Source organism: Perognathus longimembris, chromosome 7, assembly GCF_023159225.1.
Source record: "Perognathus longimembris pacificus isolate PPM17 chromosome 7, ASM2315922v1, whole genome shotgun sequence".
In the NCBI taxonomy this organism is placed as follows: Eukaryota; Metazoa; Chordata; class Mammalia; order Rodentia; family Heteromyidae; genus Perognathus; species Perognathus longimembris.
In genome coordinates, this window is record NC_063167.1 from 22,823,705 (window position 1) to 22,836,637 (window position 12,933).

The window sequence follows — 12,933 nt, forward strand, 5'->3', positions numbered from 1 at the left end:
TGTTATCCCTGCTATGGTTGAGCACTATGGTTGAGCACAGTGGTGTCAGTCTGTCATCCCCACTAACATGGGGAAACCTTAGGAGAATCAGAGCCCAGGCTGGATGAGGCATAAATCAAGATCCTTACTCAAAAATAAGTAGTACAGAAGGGGGCTATGAAGGCTCCCTCACAGCTATGACAGAATGCCTTTCCAGCAAGTGCAAAGCCCTGTGTTTAATGCAAGTACCAAGCTGGGCACTGGTGGCTCCCTCCTATAATCCTAGCTACTCAGGAGGCTGAGCTCTGAGGATCATGGTTCAAAGCCAGCCTGGGCAGGAAAGTCCATGAGACTCATCTCCAGTTAACCACCAGAAAACCGGAAATGGAGCTGTGGCTAACCTTGAGCTGAAGAACTCAGGGACAGCACCATACCCAGAGTTCAAGCCCTACAACTGGCAAAAAAACAAAAGTACTAGTGTAACCCTATGTTACTTTTTTTTTTCCCCAGTCCTGGGGCTTGAACTCAGGGCCTGAGCACTGTCCCTGGCTTTTTTTTTTTTTTTTTTTTGCTCAAAGCTAACACTCTACCTCTTGAGCCACAGTGCCACTTCCAGCCTTTTCTATTTATGTGGTGTTAAGAATTTGAACCCAGGGCCTTGTGTATGTTAGGCAGGTACTCAACTGCTAAGCCACATTCCTATCCCCCTGTGTTACTTTTTAGCCCTTGCTTTTAGCAACATTGAAGAATAAAAGCTAGGAGCTAGCATGGTACATCACTCCTGTAGTTCAAGAACTTAGGAGGATTGGAAGTTCAAGATCAGTCTGGGCTGGGCTGGGAATATGGCCTAGTGGTAAAGTGCTCGCCTCGTTTATATGAAGCCCTGGGTTTGATTCCTCAGCACCACATATATAGAAAAAAGCCAGAAGTGGCACTGTGGCTCAAGTGGCAGAGTGCTAGCCTTGAGCAAAAAGAAGCCAGGGACAGTGCTCAGGCCCTAAGTCCACGCCCCAGGACTGGCAAAAAAAAAAAAAAAAAAAAAAAAGATCAGCCTGGGCTATACAGCGAGACTTTGTCTCAAAAAGAAAAAAAAAAAAAAAAGGAAGGAAGGTAGTACCTGTATGGAGTTTGTTCTCTCTCTCTCTCTCTCTCTCTCTCTCTCTCTCTCTCCTCTCTCTCTCTCTCTCTCTCTCTCTCTCTCTGTCTCTCTCTCTCTCTCTCTCTCTTTCATGCTAGTCCTAGGGCTTAAACTCAGGGCCTACGCACTGTCCCTGAGCTTTTGTAGTCAAAGCTAGCTAGCACACTACCACTTGAACTATACCTTTACTTATGGTTTTGTGTGTATGTGTATGTAGTTAATTAGAAATAAAGAGTCCCAGATTTTCCTGCCCAGGCTATTTTAGAACTACCATCCTCAAATTTCAGCCTCCTAAGTAACTAGGATTACAGGAGTGAGCCACCAGCACCCAACTTTAGAGTCTGCTCTTAATGAGTGCTTAAGCAATAATAGATCAAGTTCAAAGTAATAATACATAGAATTGGCCTATATTTTATTATGTATGTATGTAGATTGGTTGGTTGGTTGGTTGGTTGTGGGGCTTGAATTCAGGGCTGCTGTCCCTGAGCTTTTTTGCTCAAGGCTAACCCCCTACCACTTTGAGCCACAGTGTCAGTTGCAGTTTTCTGGTGTGTAATTGAAGATGAGTTTCATGAACTTCCCTCCCCAGACTGGCTTCTAACCGTGGTCCTCAGATCTTAGCCTCCTGAATAGCCAGGAATATAGACATGAGCCACCAGCATCCAGCTTTTATACATTTTTAATGTACTTTCAGATGCGTTATTTATCTTTGTCTTGTTTGTTTAAACTTTGACCAAAAAAATCTAGGTTGGAAGAAGTGGCAATATCCCAGCTGGAACAACAGTTGACACAGACATTACACACCCATATGAGTTTGATTTTTACCTCTGTAGCCATGCGGGAATACAGGTAAGTCTAATACTGTGGTAGAAAAGTTTTAATTCATGTACATAAAATCTCACCCCAAGCCCAAGAAATACCCTTTCCTGCTTCCTAAGTTATTTCTATATGAAACTTTCAGTAAATTCTTTCCCTTACTTTGAGGGCACATTTTTGTGAAATACCAGAGTGCAATTAGGTCAATAGACTGAATCTCCCTAAAATGAGCCCTTTGGTGAACCCAAAGTTTTTTGTTTTGTGCCAGTCTTGGGGTTTGAACTTGGGGCCTGACCACTGCCCCTGAGCATCTTTTGCTCAAGGCTACCACTCTACCAACTGAGCCACAGCTCCACTTCCAGCTTTTTTGGTAATATATTGGAAATAAAGTCTCACTAACTTTCCTGCCTAGGCTGGCTTCAAACTGTGATCCTCACATCTCAGCCTCCTAAGTAGGCAGGATTACAGGTGTGAGACAACAGTGCCTGGCCAAAACATTTTTTTGTAAAAAATGTAGAGTGCTGGGTACCAGTGGCTCATACCTATAATCCTAGCTAGTCAGGAGGCTGAGATCTGAGGATCACAGTTCAAAGCCAGCCCAGGCAGGAAAGTCCATGAGATTGTTATCTCCAATTAACCACCAAAAAACTGGAAATGGCATTGTGGTTTAAGTAGTAGAGCACTACCCTTGGGCTGAAGAGCTCAGGGACAGCGCCCAGGCCCAAAGTTCAAGCCCATAACTGACAAAAAAGTAAAGTTGCCAATTGCTAAGTATTTTTAGGAAATCTGATTTTAACTTTATTTATTTTTATTTGGGTGACCTGTACTGGGGCTTGAACTCAGGGCCTCATGCTTGCTAGTCAGTCGTATGCTCTACCATTTGAGCCATGCCTCCAGCTTTAATATGTACTTCTTCCTTTTTTTTTTTTTTTTTTGGCCAGTCCTGGACCTTCAACTCAGAGCCTGAGCACTGTCCTAGCTTCTTTTTGCCCAAGGATAACACTCTGCCACTTGAGCCACAGCGCCACTTCTGTCCGTTTTCTATATATGTGGTGCTAGGGAATCGAACCCAGGGCTTCATGTATACGAGGCAAGCACTCTTGCCACTAGGCCATATTCCCAGCCCTATATACTTCTTTTGATGATAGTTCATACAAACCTTAGACATGTAGTAGTAGATATTGAATATGTAAAGAGTGTAATTGTAGAAAATATTTTCACTAATTTGTTCACTTTACTTGGTAGAATATAAACTTGTTCCAGCAGCAGCAGCAGAGAATAAATCCACATTCCCAGGATATCTAAGTACATACAGCTCCAAACTGTTTTAGATTACTTAGCATTTATTAAAATAGAAATTTCAAAAAGATAAACCCTACTGTGTCCCCTATGTCATGCAGCTTGTATATCCCATATACACTGACCTCTTTCAGACTCACAGCTTTAGAATATTGCCATGCTCATTCACTCATGACATTGTGTGTCTGTGTGGTAATGGGGTTAGCTCTTGCTAAGCTGGTATCTACCACTGAGCCATGCTCTAACCCTTTTCTGAGCTGGTTATTTTTTTTTTTTTTTTTTTTTGGCCAGTCCTGGGGCTTGGACTCAGGGCCTGAGCACTGTCCCTGGCTTCTTTTTGCTCAAGGCTAGCACTCTGCTGCTTGAGCCACAGCGCCACTTCTGGCCATTTTCTGTATATGTGGTGCTGGGGAATCGAACCCAGGGCCTCATGTATATGAGGCAGGCACTCTTGCCACTAGGCCATATCCCCAGCCCTGAGCTGGTTATTTTTGAGATAGGTAATGCTGCCTGTCCAAGCATATACCTAAACCTCTGTCTGTTTTAGCTGGGATGACAGATGCATGCCACCACACCCAGTTTCTTTCCATTAAGATGAGCTCTTACAGACATTTCTGCTTGTACTGTCCTAGAACTTGATCCCCTCCTTCTCAAATAGCAAAAATTATAGGTGTGAGCCACCAGTGCTCCATTTTTCTGAAAGAGTTTTTCTAGAGCTCAGCAGCATGATTTTCAAAGGATTGTTCTGGCAGGCTCTGGGCAGAAAGCAGAATGGTCCTGTCATCATGCAGGGCTGACTAAATGTCCTTGAATATATCTGGGCATTGCTACCTTGGATGTCCACATAGGGGTAGAATCAAGCTGTGAGAAACTTCACTGTGGGGGCATTATAAAGGTAGCTTTGGAGAATGTCAGGGCGAGCTTATACCACAGGCATTCGTTTACTGATGCGCCATGAGTCGACCCTACTCATTTGAAAAGGTGGTCTGGTTCAATGCAGGCAGATATTCCTTTGCAACCAGACATCATGAGAGTCATGTGCTCCAGCTTTATCTTCTTGCCACCAGAGCCCTGGATGGCTTCCCCTATTCACTTCGGTTCCTTCAAGGGCAGTTGGGTCACAGTTTGAGTTGGCCATCTAGGCAGGCTTGGAAGGAAAATGGCAACTGTCCAGCTCTTGGGTTTTTAAGACAAAATATTTCTGTGTAGCTCAGACAGGCCTTGAACTCATTGTGTACCTTAAATTGCCCTCCAACTCAGACTCCCCCTGCCTCTGCCTCTTATCTGCTGGAATTTTAGATATGTACCACCAAACCTGGCAATTTACTATTTTAACATTGTTAAGCCTACCAACTCCCTCCCTCCTACCCCCCCTGTCCCTGGTAACCACTATGTTACTTTCTGCCACTATAAAAAGGTACCATACTCACGCCTGTAATCCTAGCTACTCAGGAGGCTGAGATCTGAGGATTGTGGTTCAAAGCCAACCTAGACAGGAAAGTCCATGAGACACTTATCTCCAATTAATCACCAAGAAAAAACAAACCAGAAGTGGAGCTGTGGCTCAATGGTAAAGCACTATCTTTGAGCTAAAAAGCTCAGGGACAGTACCTAGGCCCCAAGTTCAAGCCTGGCCCAGGCCTGGCACAGAAAAAACAAAAAAGTCCCATAATATCTGTCCTTTTATAATTTGTTTATTTCATTAGCACAATGCCTTTAAGGTTGAGTGTGTGTCTATGTCCATGTGTCTATCCATCCACATTTTTTCTATCCATCCACTTGTGGACACTTAGGATGCATCCTCCTCTTGGTTATTATGCATAATGTACAATTTATCTGCTTTTACTCCTTTTGTGGTATATTCCAGAATCAACTAAAAATTAAATTTGTTATTAAACTGTATTTTCTAATTAATGTGGAAAGCTTTTCTGTGTAACTTTAAGTCTATGCTGAAGATTCATTTAAGAGTCTAGACATCAGCAGAATATTCCATTAACTTCTCCACAGGGTACCAGCCGTCCTTCCCACTACCATGTTTTATGGGATGATAATTGCTTTACTGCAGATGAACTTCAACTGCTCACTTACCAGCTCTGTCATACCTATGTTCGCTGTACACGATCTGTTTCCATACCTGCACCAGCATATTATGCTCACCTGGTGGCGTTCAGAGCTAGATATCATCTTGTGGACAAGGAACATGACAGGTAATAGAAAAGCATAATGATGCAGATTTTTAGCCAACTCCAAATGTAGTCTTATTTTCTCAGGAAGTTTCCATAAGCACTTCCACGTTAAAGTTAAACTATTGGAGGAGTCAGTGCATCATGTGAAAAGTGATATTAGAGATGACTGCCAGGATTATGATGTTTTATTCAAGTATGCTAAGTAGCAATGAAGCTTTATTTGGCCATAAAGAACAAAATAACATTTACAGGAAAATGGATGGAACTGGGAATTATCATGATAAGTAAAATAATCCAGACTCAGACACATATCACCGTGTTTTCCTTTATATGATGAATCTAGGAACTAAAAATAAAGACCTGAAGCCTGGTGCTAGTGGTTCACTCCTATAATCTTAGGTACTCCAGAGGTTGAGATCTGAGGCTTATGGTTCAAAGCTGGCCCTGACAGGAAAGTCCAAGACACTATAATCTCCAGTTAACCACCAGGAATCCAGAAGTGGACCTGTGTGGTTCAAGTAGTAGAGCACCAGCCTGGAACAGAAAAGCTCAGGGACAGTGCCCCCCAGACCTGAGTTCAGGCCCCAGTACCAGCACCAAAAATAAAAGTGCAGAAAAGAAAAATTATGAGTGTTGAAGTGGGGCTAAGGATATGACCTAGGGGTAGAGTGCTCGCCCCATATACATGAAGCCCTGGATTCAATTCCTCAGTACCACATATATAGAAAAAGCTAGAAAGGGCACTGTGGCTCAAGGGATAGTGCTAGCCTTGAGCAAAAAGAAGCCAGGGACAGTACTCAGGCTGAGTTCAAGCCCCAAGACTGGCCAAAAAAAAAAAAGAGTGTTGAAGTCTGAAAGGTTTAGACTTGAACTTGAGACCTATGCTCTTGCTCAGTTTTTTCTCTCACAGCCAGCACACTTCCACTTGAGCCATGCCTCCAGTTCTGACTTTTTGCTGGGTAATTGAAGATAAGAGAAGATGCCTGAGTAGCTAGGATTACAGGTGTGAGCCACCAGTGCCCAACTTGAGTTAGTTATTGAAGCTATGTGCTGGGCACATACTTTGTTATACTGGTGTGTATTTTTTAAAATTCTAGAATATATAACAGTGTTCAAAATCTTTACATCAGAATAAGTTTATGCTCATTGCTACTTCTACAGTGCTGAAGGAAGCCACGTTTCAGGACAGAGCAATGGGCGAGATCCACAAGCTCTTGCCAAGGCTGTACAGATTCACCAAGATACCTTACGCACAATGTACTTTGCTTAACAAGTCCAAGTGTGTCTGGGAGGAAGCACTGAAAGATGGGTCAACATACAACCTACGTTTCCAGTGAGGTCGGTTCCGCAGGGATGCCTCCAGCCACAGTGACCGACACTACGGGAGGTCTGGTCTGTCTATTGATCCAAGATTGCTTAAATTCATTGAGGAACGCAGCACATATTATGCAATATGAAACCAGCCAGCTGCTTTTTTGTGCAGTCTCCTGTAGGAAGTATCGCAATTGTTTCCTTTTCACTTCTGATAGTCTAACCCTTTTAATGCCTTTACCTCAAGTTGCTTGGCAGCACAACTATCTTTGCAAAAAAAAAAAAAAAAAAAGAATAGTTTAAAAACACACACATGAATAACCAGAGTAATTGTTGACAATTATGTGTGCAAAAAAGTGCACTCGTATATTATAAAAGAAATCTGTATTTTTAAATGTGTACATGCATATTTCATATGCATACATATCTGGAACTAGACTCATGACCTACGTGTGTGTGTCTGTGTATATATTTTATGATTCATTCCAATGGGGAACTTCACTTCCCTTTTATTCTCCCTTTACTACCACTTATATCTCTCTCTGTTGCCTTCCTCATCTACCTTTTTTCCTCTCATGCTATTGTGACATTCAAGTCTTTGTACACATGGTTTGTTTGAATGTGACACTTGGCAAACTAGACTAGTGTTTAGAGATTGCACACTGTCTCCTGTCTCAGACAGTTTTTGGTCCTCAGCTCTCGACACTGTGTCTTGTGTTAGTGTGTCTGCTCTTCCCTGCTCTCAGCTTACATTTTCCATGTGTGCAGTGTGTATGTAAGCAGTAACAACCTAAATTATTATTTAGTGAATTTGTTAAAGCTGCTATAAATATAAAACCTTGTCAGAAGTTGTAACTCAGATAGGGAAATCCGTTAAAGCTTTTTTTATAAAGGGTAAACATTTTAAAAGATTGGAACTCTGTAAGGTTGAGGGCTCCAAAATTGTGTGGAGAGAGAAAGAGATTGTTGGGAGTAGGGAGGTACTAACTTTTATTTTTGCTAGTTTACTTGCTGCCTCTCATATCTTAATGTGATTTTCATATATATATTTTTATATATATGTGTGTATAAACATATGTATGCGTTTTGAAGTATAACTTTTCTTTTATACTAGAATAGTGCTTTAAAAAATATAAAACTTGTATTGGCTACTTCTGCAGTCTTACAGGAAAGTTGGGTCTGTCTGACATCTAAGCCACAGGCAGTAGGCAGAACCTCCACCTCCATCACTTTAAAAGGGCAAAGTAATACAGCCTTAATTTTAAAAGGAACGTTTCTTAATTTTTAGCTTTAATGCATGTCTTTAAAAATCATAGAAAATGAAGTAAAATTTACTAAATGAGTCTGACCTTGAAGGTCAGAGGTTACATGTTGAGAAATAAAAGTGAACAGCTGGAGATTTAAGATTTTCAAATTATGTGAAAATAGATCACGTTTATTGAAGAACCATACTGACTATTTTCGTTTACTAAAATGAATCAGGAATCAGGAAAATAGAATGCTACTTTTAAAGGGGTTTTGTTTTTGTTTTTGCTCACTTTTTGCCAGTGTTGACTTTCTTTTTAAAATTAAAGTGATAGTGATAAAGGAAGTTAGGACTTTGATCTTTTAAGTTGGTTAACTAACAGTAACATAGGAAACACTTTTTTATATTGATTTATTTAATCAATAGCTTTAGTTAATAACTTCAAGATGTTAAAAAGTACTATAAAGCTAAAAGTACTATAAAACAGGTTTATCAGTAACATTGGATTCAGATGAGCCATGGCACTTTGTAACTCAAGAAAATTGCATGTCAAGTTTTCTGTTTGGGGTTTTGTTGTTTTAAGCACTGGTTTGGAGTAGAGACACTACAGACTGTTTCCCAAAGGGCATTGTTATCCTTTCAGAACTCCATCTGCACGTGAAAATGACAGGACTTAGATCTTTCATTTCTCTCTTACTTGTAATTCACTGTTACTTCCAACTTACTGTATGTTGAGCCTAAAACCTGAGCCCATGTCCTCCAACAGGCATGAAATCTTTTGTTCCTCTGTCAGAAAACTAAGTACTGTATTTCATGTTTATTATTTTGAAGCATCTGAAATGTAATTTACAACACTGTTTTCAAAGCACTTTAGGAAAGATAATATTTGTATAGTACATACCTTTTTTCTTTCATATTTTCCTATCTCCTACAAAAGTCCTTTAAACGTGTTCGGGGGTTGTTTGTTTGTTTTTGAGACAGTCTCACTATAGTGAAGAGGCTGGCTTCAAACTGCTGGACTGGAGCCATCCTCTCATCTCAGCCCCGGCTGGGACTACACCACCATTTGGTCAGGAACACAGGCAAGAGAAGAAAATAGTATATATCCTAGATGGTAAAATATTGACTAAGGGGCTGGATATTGTGGTGAACACTTGTAATTCTAGGTTCTTGAGAAGCTGAGATAGGAGGATCATAGTTCGAAGCCAGCCCAAGCAAAAGCTAGAGGTAGACTCTATCTCAAAAGCAAACTCAGCATGTTGGTGTATGCCTTTAAACCCATCAACTGAAGAGGTGGAGTTCTGAGGATCATGGCCAAAGGCCTGCCTAGGAAAAGCACAAGACTCTGTCTAGAAAACAAACAAAACCAGGGCATAGTTCAAGTGGTATAAAGCAAAGTGATAGAAGTGCAAAGCCCTGAGTTCAACCCCAAATACAACAAGAAAAAAATCCTGATTGATCTATGCTTGCTCAGTAGAAATCTTCCTTATGGAACAACTGCAAGTTTCCTTTGTTTTATTTACTTTGCTGCCTCATTTCCAGTCATTGTGTCACTCATATGCTAAAGCCAAGACCTTAATCTGACTCTACTTGGAAGGACTTTTTTAACAGAAAAATATTTTTCTAAAGCTTTACCATTTGAGTGGCTTCTTTTTTAGAATGGGCCTATACTACTCAGCCTTGCTAGCTTAAGGTTAATTATTGAGAGAATATGCATAGTATATTTCTATTTGTTTACTAATGAATTGATATACCATCCTTAATTACAAGGAACCTTGTGCTTGTAATTTTAAGATAATAAGTAGGCAAATACTTCTTGAAATTTGTTCTTCTTGAAATTGTTGCACTTGTGGGTAGAATTCCCAATCTTTTTATTTTTTTAATGAAAAGTTTTGTTGTTGTTGTTGTTGTTGTTGTTATTGTTGTTTTAATTTAAATATCATGAAACTATCAGTGTCTTTTCTACCCCCACCCTTGCTCACTAGCTAGATGATGAATGCTAAATTTTGCCCTCCTGTTTTTTATGGTGTGTCTCATAGAGCAATTTTAAAATGTCAATCTGAGCAACTGGCATAAATGGATTTTCATATGAAGAAGAGTTGGGAGTTGAATGTGACTTCTTCATGATGAATGTGTCTGATATGTGTGACTATACTACAATATCCAGTTACTGGCACTGAGGACCATACACGTAGAATTCTGTAGCTGCTATATTCATGTAAGTAGCATCTGACAGCTACTAAACAATAAGGAGATGAACAGAATTAGACCCTTTTTGTTGTCTTGTTTTTCTAGATAAGATGACGCACGTGAAATGTCAAGGTAACGAAGGGTGCTGCCATTTTAGTTTCAATTTAATTTCCAAATATCCTTGGTTTTAGGCATGTAGGTTTTTTTTTTCCTCTACAATTTAAAAAAGTGTACCTCAACCTCCTCAGTACTTTGTCTTAACAGTTACCTTTTAACAGGTTTCTGGGAAAAACTAGTCTACAGAAATATTTCTGTTTATGACCTATTATTTTATTTTTCTTCCTAAAACAGTTTCTTGTGGGAATGTGCTAGGTGTTTTGGAAGGTATTTGATATATCCATCTAGTTTTCCAAGTGCGGTTCTCTATTTGGCCTACTATTGCCTAACATTGACATCTACATAGTCCCTACTTAGCAAGCACAAGTATATACATACATAGTCTTGAGTTCAAAGCCAACCTGGACTAGTCTGATGGATCTTAGAGCCTTAGCAGATGCAAAGCCTTCTAGGGAAATAAAAGCTGAGCTGCTGTTGAGTAAAAAGAGTTAGCAAAAGACTCACAGCATCAAAGGAAAGGGTGAGCAATGGATCTTAAATCTATTCTATATTCTTTTTTTCTATACTATATTCTAAAATCCATAATAGAGACTTAACCAACAAATGAGGTGGGTCTTTTCAGAGGCCCATGTGACTTTGCCCAGGGCAGTTATTTTTATGAAATTTAAGGAACAGCATTGGACATGGTTTGAGTATTTTGTATTCTTCGTATTTCAAACCTCAATGATTATGTTTTGCCAAGAAGTGTAACTGCTAACTCGTGTAATTTTCACTCAGTATCTGATTAAATTTTTGCTTAATTCATCCTCTTAGGTGTTCTTCTAATTCAGAGGAAGGTCTTGTAACAGTGCCTTGTACTTAATTACCATTTATGAATTAGTCAAGTTGCAAAAAGGTATTGTTCCATCATTATTCTGACATTTTTATGCCATTTTGTTTATCCATTGAAAGTGTTAGTCTTTTTTGTTCTTTTTTAAGCTTTGTTTATAGCTTAAAGTGTCAATACTTATAGTTAGAGGACATTAACTGATAACCTTGCTGAGTGGCATAAGACCTTGATTCAAGGTGTGTCTTTGCTTTTCTATTTCCTTTCCATTGCCCATCACTTTGGTGATTCTAGGCATCAAAAACTAAGCCAAGAAAAGATACGTAAAAATCAATGCAGAAAACAAAGACAACTGAACATAAAAGTCTGTAATCCCAATACATGGTTCAGTGCCAACCTGGACTAAAAACCTGTGTCAAGAAAGAAGCAGGATGTGGCTCATCCTGAGTAGCTGTAATCCCAGCTACTCAGAGGACAGATATTAGGAGGATCACAATTCGAGGGTCAATCTGGACAAAAAGTTAGCAAGACCCCATCTCAACCAATAACTGGCTCTGGTGGTGTATACCTCCATCCCAGCTACCCAGAAAATGTAAAATAGAGGATCATGGTCCAGGTCAGCCCAGGCAAAATGTGAGACCCTATTCAAAAAATAACTAAAGCAAAAAGGGTGTTCATGGGCTGGGAATATGGCCTAGTGGTAGAGTGCTCTCCTCATATACATGAAGCCCTGGGTTCGATTCCTCAGCACCACATACATAGAAAAAGCCAGAGGTGGCGCTGTGGCTCAAGAGGTGGAGTGCTAGCCTTGAGCAAAAAGAGGCCAGGGACAATGCTCAGGCCCTGAGTTCAAGCCCCAGGATTGACAAAAAAAAAAAAGAAGGGGGGCGGTCCATAAAATGGTAAAGTCCCTGCTTATTAGCAAGCACAAGTTGAAACCCAAGTAACAAGGAAGAAGGAGGGAGGGAACGAAAGAAGGAAAAAAGGGAATTTTTTTTTTTTTTACGTTTTTCCTGCTGCTAAAAATACTGTATTCTGCTTATAAGTTTTTTTTTTTATATCAGTCAATGTATTTTTTATGGTCAAGGCTTCTTCCTGTTAATACAATCTGCTACGAGTTGAAGTTTACCATTAAAAATAGACCTCTAGCTGGGCACCAGTGGCTCACAGCTGTAATCCTAGCTATTCAGGAGGCTGAGATCTGAGGATTACTATTTGAAGCCAACCCAGGCAGGGAAGTCTGTGAGACTCTTATCTCTAGTTAACCACCCAAAAGTCAAAAGTGGAACTGTGGCTCAAGTGGTAGAGCACTAGCCTTGAACACAAAGGCTCAGAGACAACACTCAGGCCCTGATTTCAAGCCCTAGGACCAGCACAAAAAATAATAATGCTCTAGATTTTACATTGTTGATGAAAATCTTAAGAATCTTTTGGAGCTGAGAATGTGGCTTAACAGTAGAGTGCCTAGCATGCATGAAGGCCTGGGTTGGATTCCTCAGCACCACATAAACAGAAAAAGCCAGAAGTGGCGCTGTAGCTCAAGAGGTAGAGTACTAGCCTTGAGCAAAAAGAAGCCAGGGACAGTACTCAGGCCCTGAATTCCAAGCCCTCAGGACTGGTAAAAAACAAAACAAAACAAAACAAAGAATCTTTTGTTCTTATAGTATGGCAGTTAAAGTTCTTAATTGGAATTAAAAATAGAATTATATAGTTAACATAGAGGGTTGAGAATTTACTAGTAAAAATTCCTGTTGAAATATTAGGTAAAAAGTCAATGTGAGGGCTGGGGATATGGCCTAGTGGCAAGAGTGCCTGCCTCAGATAC

The 12,933-nt window shown here is 40.1% G+C and overlaps 1 protein-coding gene across 5 annotated transcripts in view; it reads left to right on the top strand.

Annotated features, from left to right (window-relative positions):
• The window catches only part of Ago3 (argonaute RISC catalytic component 3), a 75,159-nt gene extending 62,226 nt beyond the window's left edge, over positions 1-12,933 (top strand). For 4 of the 5 annotated variants that reach the window (XM_048350883.1, XM_048350884.1, XM_048350886.1 and 1 more), the window contains 3 exons: positions 1,865-1,966; positions 5,240-5,439; positions 6,580-8,906. In XM_048350883.1, the coding sequence (XP_048206840.1) occupies positions 1,865-1,966; positions 5,240-5,439; positions 6,580-6,688 (411 nt within the window). In that variant the 3' untranslated portion in view covers positions 6,689-8,906. Of the gene's footprint in view, positions 1-1,864; positions 1,967-5,239; positions 5,440-6,579; positions 8,907-12,889 lie in introns of those variants that run through there. The other variant, XR_007211564.1, reaches the window with a different exon arrangement.